Below are 10,678 nucleotides of genomic sequence, written 5' to 3'. Positions count from 1 at the left end.
AATAAAAATAAGATCTTAAGAACGTTTATAGGAAGATAACGATAAGGAAAGATCGATACTGATAAATGTCGTGATCATAAGGGACAAACAATTACGTTTACTTGACAAGGTATTATGGGAAATACAGCGATAGAAAAGGTAAAAGTAAGTACGTGTTATCGGGACGAGATCGAAAGAAAAATTACAAAGCAAACATTAATCAAGATTAATTTGATTCGAGAGTGGAAAATTTTTATCGACAGTACGAACAGACTTCTTCTTTTTCCAATCGATGGATAAGGTGAAAATCCTGTAGAGTCGTCACAATCGACAAAATAACTTCACATTTTCTATTTATTTGTACATGTCTTTCCCGATAGTCACAAACCATTAGATTCGAGTTTAGAAAACGGGACAGATGAAATAAAGAAAAACGAAATTTCATCACTTTCTTGTTATTCAAAAATTTCATTTATTTATTATCTAATAAGAACTTCGAAAAAACAGTTTGACTAGCGGATTTTTTATATCGTATAACTGAGATAATCGTATAAAAAAAAAATCTCTGCTTCTCTTTCCATCTATTTGCGTACTAATGATTTCTATAAAAGCATTAGTAATAAAAGAATTATCAATAACGCTGGTAAAAATAATAATTGCCTACATGTATTTGTGTTTTAAGTATAATTAATCATATCTGTTAATATCACAAAAATATTGCCATTTTCTCGGCTACCACACTCACGTTATCGCTAGTTACCTCTCTTCATTATCCAATTTTTGGCAAAGCATATATACCTACAACGTACAGCAATATCAAAATATTCTTTCAGAAAAATAGAATATCTAATAAATACATAAACAAAAAGTATTGGCTTTACTTTCGTATGCCTCGCATGTTACCTACAGATTAGCTAAACTATATTTGTCAGTCTGTAATGTCAGATAAGCGTTATCAAGTGCTAGATATGCATCTTACATGATTGTTTATCTTCGTGTAATATATTTTACAAGAAAATGTTTAAATCCGCTATCTTTAGCGTTGAATATCTTTTATATGATCACAGTAAACGTAATTCGAATTATTAATTATTAATGATTATCATAAGCTTATCGATAAAAATAATAAACATGCAATTTTTATCGAGAAGTAGTTCACCCGTATAAATATAACACACACTTCAAATTTGGATTCAGTTGAGCAAATCTAGCTCGACTTCCGAACGAACCACTAATTTTCGTATGAATTTTTATCCGATGCAAACTATCAAAAATAGGCTGTTATAAATTAGATATCTTAACGATAATTATACATACTTAATTTGTTATATACAACACGTACGATTATTTTGCACTTACTATGTATAGAAAATACATTATAAATTATTTATAAAGCTTTGTACACTTTGAACTTGTAGTCAACCATCAATTTACAGAGTTAGCAGTCGCTGACAGAGCAAACGCATTTATAAAAAAATATGCGTCGAATGCCGACAGAGATTGTACAATTACTTGGAATAGTAAGTATTATTCTAAGTAACTGCACATTTTCTAAAATGTATTCAACTGTTTTCTAAACCGAAGTCACGTCCGTGACTTCGATTCTAGATATTGGTTTAGCGGGTTCTACTACTATGAAATCGTTCACATTTCCGCTAGATTTCATCCCAATACATAGCTGTTGTAAATTTGCCATTATTGAATCAACCTGTATCGGTTGTTCCGATAAACTATTATTCTTTCTAAGTTTATTGAAGTGAAGATAACAAATCCCGCGATATCCTAGCCAGGTTATTTCATTTGGTTTTATACCACGCTCCAATAATGCATTTTTCAAATCACGTATTCTGGCACCAGATGAAATATTTGACAATTTTAAGGAAAATTCAACCTGAGATCTAGACTTCAGTCTTAGATTTTTACGACGTTGCTGCATATTCCTATCGTTTCTTTCCACTTTCTCCTAGAATATTGCAATAAATATATATGATATATGTATAATTTACTAATTAAATATATGTATACATCGATTACAAATATTTCTTACTTCTGCAACATCGGAAAATACATTATCGCCCCCTGATTTGAACTTATTGAATGCACGTTTTTTAGGAAAATGTGGTTTTACTTGTTTCCCTCTTTCTTCATTAACGTCGTCACCACTTGACGCAACTTTTTTTGTTTTGGAACGTCTCTTATTTTTTATGTAATGAGAACGATAAGACTTTTGTGTTTCTATGTCTGAATCCTCCTCCTTCAGAGTTACTATTTTGCCTTCTCTAAAAATAAAAAAAAAACACAGCAATTTAGTATATTTACGCGTAAACATATAGTATCAATTACATCTTTCAACGCGTACTTTTCATCCATTTCTTTTAATTGTTGTAATACCGGCATAGATTTAATTCTTCTTTCGCTAAGCATATGCCACATAATACAACTAGGCTTCTTTAACTTTGGATTTACTATTATTGTTTGAGTAGGTGTAACGATTATATCAACAGGTACATCGTATTCTTTAAATATTTCAGCTGGAAGACTATCAAAGACTTGACAGTCATGCACAGTCGTAATAACTATAGTATCCTGTGTGACTGCACCCATCCTCATCATCATAGCAAATTCTAAATCTGCAAATCCTTTGCCTTTACCAAGTCTGTATCCATCACGGCTTACACACACTGATCCCAATATCACAAGGTCTATCTGACGATAAATAAGGATAATGTATAAAACGATGAAAACAGATCTAACTAATAGCAAATTTCTGTTACAATAATAAATCATATACCTTTATTTTAGAATCTACGCCAAGTGGTTTACCAGCTTCCGTCAAGCCATGAATTTTTGATAATGTCCTCAATTCATTTTTCGAGCAACCGGCGATTGGTGTAACATGAAGAAACAAACCAGTTCTCAGTCTGGGAATTGGAACTAATATTTCCTTATTAGCTTCTAATGCTAAGAATCTTACAGGTTCTTGGGGTTTGTCTGGATTTATCTTTATAATTTTTGCCTCTTTGAAAACTTCCAAATCTGCCAAGCGCTGTGCTGCTTCGGCAGCACCTTTGAAATTCGGTATACGATCATAGACAGTAAGAGGAAAATTGACTAAATCATTCTTCATCAAATAATCCCATACTTTTTGACGAAAACTATGCTTAGTTACTTCCGGTGCTAAAAATTTATCACATTAATGATTTTTACAATATTACACATATTCATTCTTACTACTATTTCTCTAGAAATTAAGACTAACAATTCATGAATTCAAAGCAAAATTTATTATTTATGACTCAAATTAATGTGTCATAAATTCCTATTTCTAAAATCATTTAATATCGTTACTAATATGATGAAATTAAAACATATATATGTATAATAAATAAATATTTATAATACATCAAAGAATTACTCACGCAATTGTTCTTCAGTCATTTTCGTAAAATATTTTTAATGAACTTTCACCGAATATTGATTGTAAATTATAGTAACACTTTTTTTTTATAAAAACCTATATTGTAAAAATAGATTATATGATTTATCTGCAGTCCCTTTTATTCTTGTATTTATTTCTATGGAAAATCATGTCGGCAAACTTGTCGTAATGAAATCCACCAGAATTTTTTTGTACGTATGAAATTTCAACCTCACCGAAAAATTTCATGCATATACATTTCAACAAACGAATCTTATATAATTTTGTGAAACAGCAAAATAGGTTATCGTATTTGACATTTCCGATTACAGGGAAGAGAACAGATACAGCTGATATAACTACACAAACATGTCAGGCGCGAAACATTGGACTATCGTGAAGAAAGAATATTTATGCTTATCTGTCCTATTGTACAATGCACACAAAAAATTTGTGCACGATACATAAGTTGATAATTCCATTAACATATTGCCGTAATAAAAATGTTGAATGCAGTAAGTTTATAAAATAAACAAACCAATGTAGAATATATAAGCAAACTAGAGAAATTGTTTAAAATTACTAGCATTGTCCGTTAAGTTTAATATTCATGAAACGTTTATTACATACACTCGTACTGCGATAAAACACGAATTAAAACGATTTCAAATGGCAGGGTCGTACACACAACACATATATTACACTTCCTGGGCACCATTTATAAATTGCTTAATATTAACTTAATATTAATATTTTCAATGAAAAATCGAAATATATAAATTATACTTTTTTTAATAATCTTGTTGTACAGTATAATTAGAAATACATTTATATATTTTTTGTTTTGTTTTTCATTAAATTTCCATAATAATTTTCTAGTTTGATACATTACTGGCGCATGACGATAAGAGTAAAATAGACTAGACAACTAGGGTCCATCGTGAAAAATGGCTCTACTCGCGAGGAACTTCTGCAAAGTATTTTCACAGGTAATGTAAACGTTCAATTAAACTATCACGATTTCTCCTTTTACAAGATCAATGACATTTTATAATATTACAACTATATCAAAATATCGTTGAATATTGTTCATTCATTTAATTAGTTACCAATGACTATTGCAAGGACATTTCATGCAAAATACATAACTTCTCTCAAAGATACCTGAAGATATTTTTTAATGGTAAATGCAATTTGAAAAACTAAATAGGTAGCTTGTAGGTGGAAAATATTAAGATAAATGGACTAGTTCGAAATCCAATTCACAAAGTCGGCTAAATGATTGACTTTAATAACCGTGTTATTTAATCACTACGTTCACGTCTATATTGTTATAAATATAACTTCTCAATGGAATATATGTACCTTAATTACACGGAGATAACAAATTTTGTTTGCATCATTAAATTATATTCATCTGACTTTGTTTATACCTTTTATTGATTACAGCATAAAATATTATTTACAGACTGCTCAAAAAGGAGCTGTCAGATGTTTGCATGTAGGAACAGTACATCGACAAGAATCTGTATGTATTAAATAACCTTTCAAAAATGTTTATCGTATGTATACAATATTAATAATCTTTTCTTTTAGGTAGTTGAACAGGAGGGAAAGGTGAAATGCACGCTTATACCAGGAGACGGTGTAGGGCCAGAATTAGTAGTGTCCGTTCAAAGTGTTTTCAAAGCTGCAAATGTGCCGGTTGAATTTGAACCTTATTTTCTCTCAGAAGTAAATCCAACTCTAAGTGCACCCCTTGAACAAGTATCCAGTAGTATTGCAAGAAATCGAGTATGCCTGAAGGTAATTTTATATTTGATACATTAATAAAAATATTAGTAATTAATGGTAACAGAGATATAGGTTTTAATATCAATTATGTTTCACAGGGTATTTTAGCAACACCGGATCATTCTATGACTGGGGAACTTCAAACTCTGAACATGAAATTACGTAAAAGTTTAGATTTATACTCAAATGTTGTACATGTAAAATCTTTGCCCGGTGTTATGTGCCGGCATAAAAATGTAGATTGTATTATTATTAGAGAACAAACAGAAGGAGAATATTCTGCATTAGAACATGAATCTGTAAAGGGAGTAGTGGAATGTTTAAAAATAGTAACTGCAGTTAAAAGCCAAAGGATTGCAAAATTTGCATTTGATTATGCAGTGAAACATAATCGTAAGAAAGTCACTTGTGTTCACAAAGCTAATATCATGAAGCTTGGTGATGGTCTTTTCTTAAAATCATGCCAAGAAATTGCTAAGATGTATCCTAGGTAATTATAAACATCTTTCACTTCATAAATTATCATTAATCACTTATAATTGTCATATGTTCAATCCAACTTTAGAATTACATTTGAAACAATGATTGTGGATAATTGTACGATGCAAATGGTATCTAATCCACATCAGTTTGATGTAATGGTACTACCAAATTTATATGGTAATATCTTGGACAATGTGGCATCTGGACTGGTTGGTGGTGCCGGGGTGGTTGCAGGTGCTAGTTATAGCCCCGAGTGTGTTGTCTTTGAACCGGTAAGGTCATGGGTATAACATGTAGAAATGATTAAATTTAAGAAAAATTAGAGGTATTGTGAAATTTGGTTCATTATGTAGGGTGCAAGACACACATATTCAGAAGCTGTTGGTAAAAACGTTGCAAATCCTACTGCCATGCTTTTGTGTGCTGTTAAACTTCTGCGCCACGTGAATTTAAAACGTTACAGTGAACAAATTAAGGATGCATTAAATCGTGTTTTAAATGATGGAAAAGTATTGACAAAGGACTTGGGTGGACAAAGTTCTACAACAGACTTTACAACTGCTGTAATAAACTGCCTTCGTTAATTTTTAATCCATATTAAATTTGAAAAGACCTGTGTAAAATAGAATCACATACAATAGGGGCATTGTGCTCATTTCATGTTGTCAGAAGTATTTAATATAACTATGTTAAATTGCATAGTATTACCTCATCGCAAATTTTATGTAACTTAACTGCTTTGGATATAAGTTAGAATCTTATTTAGAGAGGGTTATATGTTATAAATAGAAAAGTATAACATTTTTGTGTCGACACTATATTTATAACTGAGATTGTGTTTGTGAACAGGTAATGCCAGTTGTATGATAATAGTGTAATACTCAAATTGTACATTAATAAATTATACTACCTCATATTACTTTTATGCATTTTACAATATAGCCTTATTATGTATCTTTATTTGCATTACTTTATGTAGGCAAGATATAGAAATTTATAATATCGCGCACGTAGAAGAAACAAAAAGATGTTAATTTAATGTTTACAAATTAATTCTGGTAATATTAAGATCATCACAGTTAAGTACATTAAGCCCATATATATCTTTCGAGTAAAAAGTTTTACGCTAAAAAATGGCCCATGTATGAAATTTTCATTTTTCGTTCATATGTTAATCAGTATTAAAGTCACATTTCTCTTTTACATATAGTAAGAGTCACGTAAAGGAACTGTCAAAAAACACGTGCCTCGATGGACACCGAGCACCATGCAATAGAATTTATTCGTCAAGATATCGTAAAAAATCATCTTCAAGTTACAGCTGTAATACAAGTAAATATTATTTAAAACAAAAGCTTTTTTGTAGTAGTCACAGCATAACCTGATTTGTAATATCATAACATCAGATAATATCAATGAGATATATATATATATATACACCTATAACATTGACAAATTCGTCGTAATTATGTTTATGTTTGTAATTACCATCAAATTAATTATAAATAATTCATTGATACAAATTTTTACTGTAATATGCTAACAATAACATTATTTGAGGTTAAATAAAAGGCCAGTTATGGCTATATTTTTATTGTAATTTAATTAAGAAAATTCATTGATTAATATGAATTTTTCAGGATATCCAACAATGTATTGGCCCTTTGGAATTACTTAATAAATTAAATGCAGAAGGTAGAGCAAATATAGCAGCTTTAAAGTCATGTATAGATAAATTAATATCACTAGCAGAGAGAGAATCCTCGGAGAAAAAGAAAGTAGAATTGCTGGCAGAGGTAGATACTTACAGGCAGCAACTCAATACTTCTTTAGCTGCATTTCGTAAAGCCAATGTTGTTAGCGTATGTGTGATAGATAAGCTCGCTAAAAAAGAACTGCTCTCCATGTCTAAGGAGCAGCAAGAAATGCTTTCCATACCCGAAGAGGAGCAAGCTGCTATTCGTAGGAGGCATGACAAGCGAAATCTAGCAAATACATCGAGTCAACTTTCTGACAAACTTTTAAGTATATCTAGACATTTAGCTGAAACGACTCAAAAAAGTGCGGATACATTGGATACACTGAGTATGTAGTTTATTTCTTTCAATGTATTTTAAGTATTAAGATATAATTTTTAATTCACATTACTTTAAACCTCTTTAGTAATATCATCGGATAAAGTTACCACTACCAAAGACGAGTTAGAACATCAACAACAAGTTATAGTTCAATCTGGAAAACTTTTAGGCAAATACGGTAGAAGGGAAGTCACCGATAAAGCTTTAGTAACATTGGCATTTGCATTTTTCCTTGCCTGCGTTTTTTACATTTTACAGAAAAGAATATTTTGAAAGTACGAACTATTGTACATAGGAAAGCGAAGATATATATCTTTCATGGGGAAAGAGAAAAGTTGTCTCTTCTGAAGTATTGTTGAATTATTAATAACTTTATGTATAATTATGTATAACGTTGTTATCCAACTTTTGGGGAAGCTGTTTTGTAACTGCACTATTTTATCATGCAAATAGGAATATTTATGAAACAGAAAACTTTTCAAGCTACCTTCTTTTTTAGTATTAGCATAACTTGGAAATTTCAATGTATACATATATGTCATCACCAGAACTGATTAAATATTGCCAGCTGTTTTTGAATTACACTATCCTGCAATGAAAATATATTATAAAAGCTTGAAACCAATATTTCTGTGATATGTTTTATGAAATTAAGCAGCGAACATTATATAGTTGACTGTACATTTTTACAAATACTCATAAATTCTTCCTGAGATATAACTCCATCCTTATCAACATCCATCTTTTCGAAAACTTTGTCCACGTGTCTGTTTGCCATCCGTTGAATAATCTGTCCGTTATGTAGCATCTCATAAATTGCGGACATTATAACTAGCATTTCCTTTCTTGTGATATAGCCGTCTCCGTTTAAGTCATAAAATCTAATGAGAGGTAAAAGTAGAAAGTAGCATTAAATCTGTCGTAAACTATATTAATCCGACTGAATGATCACCTGAAAATCCAGGAGAGTTTTTGATCTACGTCACCATTAATAATCAAAGCAACTTCATTAAGGAGATCCGCGAAGCTAACGATACCATCCCTATCCTTATCAAAAGCGTTAAAAACGATTTGCGCGTATTTCGCCGGGTCTCCTAAAGGAAATAGTTTTGCGTACGCTGGTTTCAGATCGTTCGTGGTTACGGCCCCTTTCGGACAATGCTGTTTAAAGACTCGATACAGCTTTCGTATCTCATCCTTCGAAAATCCCGTTTGGTACGTTAAATAAGAGAGCCGTTCCGGAAATATGTACAGCGGTTGTTTCTCATCGTCTTGCATGTTCTCTACGAAAACGCAGTGAGGTTGAACACTCGTCGAAGTTTCTAAAAGTATTGAAAATACTCTTATACGATAATTTTTCTACTCTGTTAAAATTGTGATTGGTATTCTAATATCAAAGTGTCAACGAGGTAACAGTGCCGCGATGTAATCAATCGAAGTATTTTCTATACATAAATTTACGTCGAGAAATTATTAACTTTATATCGCGCTTCTTTATCGTATGTCCAAATTTTCAATGACATACCAGTTATCTTTCGGATACTCCTCTTCATCTTCTTGAAGCTCCGTTGCATTTTTAACGAGAGGCTTATACGATCTCTAATCTGCTCGATACTCTTATTATCAATATTGAGACTATTAGACATTATCGTGATACGAATATGGTCGTTAAAAATTTCTAGGATAGAAAAAATGTTTGCAATGAGGAAAAAGAGATTTGTTTATTTCAGAATGAAGATAGATGTATTACTTGGCCTACTAAATCTTTAATAGCTTCCATATCAACTACAGAGATGACTTGAAAGGGAGGAAAAATTGCCCGATTAATGAAATTCACGAGAAAATCAAAATGCAGAAGCTTTCTCGATCAGAAGTAAAACAGAACTGACGCACATAGTGCAACTGAGTTAACAGGAGTTGGTTCGAGGAAACTGCTGTTCAAAATATTTAGACAATTTGGCATATCAATAGCTCTAAACCTAATAAATGAATCGCGAATTCTTCGAACATTGCGTTAAAAATAATTCTTAACCATTAATGGTTGCACCGACTGTATCGCCGGATTATGTTATTGTAGAAATTCAAAAGTGCAGATTACGGCAATGATACTCTAGGATTCGAACTCGAAAGAGTAACATCTATCTCCTATCCTAAACGCAACAAAATGTAATTCATTTACGAAAAATGATGTGTACATTGGATCATCGAACACATCCTATTTCTCTCTGTCTTATGTCTTATTATAGAAGCTATTTATTCATGTATATTCAAGCGTGCATTACGCGCGGAATACTAATGAACGAACATGCATAAAATACACCTTATTCCACTCAACATTCACGTTTTGTGATTCATCTATTCCTATGGAAAGGTATACTTTTCTTGTCAGCGAAATAGAATCATCTAAGAAGGAAATACGCGGAAATACGGAATAGACGCGTAATTTATCATTCGCGTAAAAAATTAAACGCACTTAATTTATCAAAATACAATTGACGTAATCAGATACGGTTCACCGTGACCCGCATTCGTTTATCGTTTGTTCTAATTTAGAAAATCGGTAACAAGCGCGAAAGTTGAATCAGACTCGCTCGGAGACGAGGAAACCATTCGAGGGTCACGAATTTCTTAGCGCAAAACTTGAGCGTACTTACTTTCTCTGCCAAATGCTATTAATAGATCGACAGCTTGGAAACCAGCTATTACGGTAATAGGAAATAGTAACGGCTAGTCATGGTGAACCTTAATAAGAACGATTACGTGCAACTCGGTTCAGTCAAAGAACTACGTGTTTGCATGGTAATTTGCTATCTATCAGGGGCAACCGATGCACTTCAAAACTGTCACATGCGACTAAACTACCATTTCTTTATTAATAGAATAATGATTATTGTTTTTCTCGAATATATTAAGATTATTACAAGAA

At 31.7% G+C, this 10,678-nt stretch overlaps 4 protein-coding genes across 15 annotated transcripts; 2 read left to right on the top strand and 2 right to left on the bottom strand.

The window, feature by feature from the left end:
- Positions 1-623: 623 nt before the first annotated feature.
- Positions 624-3,952, bottom strand: LOC100740341 (methenyltetrahydrofolate synthase domain-containing protein). The gene is made up of 5 exons (XM_003489769.4): positions 3,399-3,952; positions 2,771-3,156; positions 2,339-2,685; positions 2,027-2,258; positions 624-1,942 (listed from the first exon to the last, which is right to left on the bottom strand). The coding sequence occupies exons 1-5, from the start codon at positions 3,415-3,417 to the stop codon at positions 1,553-1,555; spliced, it is 1,374 nt and encodes a 457-aa protein (XP_003489817.1). The 5' UTR covers positions 3,418-3,952; the 3' UTR covers positions 624-1,552.
- A 158-nt stretch (positions 3,953-4,110) lies between these two features.
- On the top strand, positions 4,111-6,595 carry LOC100740098 (isocitrate dehydrogenase [NAD] subunit beta, mitochondrial). Of its 2 annotated transcripts, none has more exons than XM_003489767.4 (6): positions 4,111-4,386; positions 4,866-4,925; positions 4,994-5,203; positions 5,290-5,681; positions 5,757-5,946; positions 6,028-6,595. In XM_003489767.4, the coding sequence occupies exons 1-6, from the start codon at positions 4,345-4,347 to the stop codon at positions 6,256-6,258; spliced, it is 1,125 nt and encodes a 374-aa protein (XP_003489815.1). In that variant the 5' UTR covers positions 4,111-4,344; the 3' UTR covers positions 6,259-6,595. The 2 variants fall into 2 exon arrangements, with proteins under 2 accessions (XP_003489815.1, XP_033176828.1); XM_033320937.1 differs by lacking the exon at positions 4,111-4,386 and adding an exon at positions 4,562-4,580.
- Positions 6,596-6,773: 178 nt separating this feature from the next.
- LOC100750196 (vesicle transport protein SEC20) lies at positions 6,774-8,073 on the top strand. 4 transcript variants are annotated; one of them, XM_024367974.2, is made up of 4 exons: positions 6,774-7,006; positions 7,315-7,470; positions 7,588-7,759; positions 7,838-8,073. In XM_024367974.2, exons 1-4 carry the CDS (start codon positions 6,926-6,928, stop codon positions 8,023-8,025), a joined length of 597 nt encoding a protein of 198 aa, XP_024223742.1. In that variant the 5' UTR covers positions 6,774-6,925; the 3' UTR covers positions 8,026-8,073. The 4 variants fall into 4 exon arrangements, with proteins under 4 accessions (XP_024223742.1, XP_024223741.1, XP_003489814.1 ...); XM_003489766.4 differs by having other exon boundaries at positions 6,798-6,816; positions 6,885-7,006; positions 7,315-7,759; XM_024367973.2 differs by having other exon boundaries at positions 6,775-7,006; positions 7,315-7,759.
- A 24-nt stretch (positions 8,074-8,097) lies between these two features.
- Positions 8,098-10,612, bottom strand: LOC100741105 (hippocalcin-like protein 4). 8 transcript variants are annotated; one of them, XM_003489862.4, is made up of 5 exons: positions 9,503-9,791; positions 9,278-9,430; positions 8,705-9,074; positions 8,435-8,633; positions 8,098-8,341 (listed from the first exon to the last, which is right to left on the bottom strand). In XM_003489862.4, the coding sequence occupies exons 2-5, from the start codon at positions 9,396-9,398 to the stop codon at positions 8,294-8,296; spliced, it is 738 nt and encodes a 245-aa protein (XP_003489910.1). In that variant the 5' UTR covers positions 9,399-9,430; positions 9,503-9,791; the 3' UTR covers positions 8,098-8,293. The 8 variants fall into 8 exon arrangements, with proteins under 8 accessions (XP_003489910.1, XP_012241598.1, XP_012241601.1 ...); XM_012386175.3 differs by lacking the exon at positions 9,503-9,791 and adding an exon at positions 10,407-10,612 and having other exon boundaries at positions 8,200-8,341; XM_012386178.3 differs by lacking the exon at positions 9,503-9,791 and adding an exon at positions 9,948-10,395 and having other exon boundaries at positions 8,200-8,341.
- Positions 10,613-10,678: the final 66 nt, after the last annotated feature.

The sequence above is a fragment of the Bombus impatiens genome, unplaced genomic scaffold (genome assembly GCF_000188095.3).
Source record: "Bombus impatiens unplaced genomic scaffold, BIMP_2.2 scf_0377, whole genome shotgun sequence".
Classification (NCBI taxonomy): Eukaryota; Metazoa; Arthropoda; class Insecta; order Hymenoptera; family Apidae; genus Bombus; species Bombus impatiens.
Note: the sequence above shows the minus strand (reverse complement) of the source record. Positions and strands in the feature narration are given on the sequence as shown.

Bases quoted from the DNA above. Each gene is read 5' to 3' on its own strand.
- LOC100740341 (XM_003489769.4), bottom strand. The intron at 2,686-2,770 runs GTATATGATTTA...ATTTATCGTCAG, and splicing joins GCGTAGATTCTAAAATAAAG to ATAGACCTTGTGATATTGGG. The intron at 2,259-2,338 runs GTACGCGTTGAA...TTTTATTTTTAG, and splicing joins TTAAAAGAAATGGATGAAAA to AGAAGGCAAAATAGTAACTC.
- LOC100750196 (XM_024367973.2), top strand. From the start codon at position 6,926: ATGGACACCGAGCACCATGCAATAGAATTTATTCGTCAAGATATCGTA. The intron at 7,007-7,314 runs GTAAATATTATT...TGAATTTTTCAG, and splicing joins AAGTTACAGCTGTAATACAA to GATATCCAACAATGTATTGG. The intron at 7,760-7,837 runs GTATGTAGTTTA...AAACCTCTTTAG, and splicing joins GGATACATTGGATACACTGA to TAATATCATCGGATAAAGTT.
- LOC100741105 (XM_012386175.3), bottom strand. From the start codon at position 9,398: ATGTCTAATAGTCTCAATATTGATAATAAGAGTATCGAGCAGATTAGA. The intron at 9,075-9,277 runs GTATGTCATTGA...CAATACTTTTAG, and splicing joins GAGTATCCGAAAGATAACTG to AAACTTCGACGAGTGTTCAA. The intron at 8,342-8,434 runs GTACAGTCAACT...TTTTCATTGCAG, and splicing joins TTATGAGTATTTGTAAAAAT to GATAGTGTAATTCAAAAACA.
- LOC100740098 (XM_003489767.4), top strand. From the start codon at position 4,345: ATGGCTCTACTCGCGAGGAACTTCTGCAAAGTATTTTCACAG. The intron at 5,204-5,289 runs GTAATTTTATAT...TATGTTTCACAG, and splicing joins GAAATCGAGTATGCCTGAAG to GGTATTTTAGCAACACCGGA. The intron at 5,947-6,027 runs GTAAGGTCATGG...TTCATTATGTAG, and splicing joins AGTGTGTTGTCTTTGAACCG to GGTGCAAGACACACATATTC.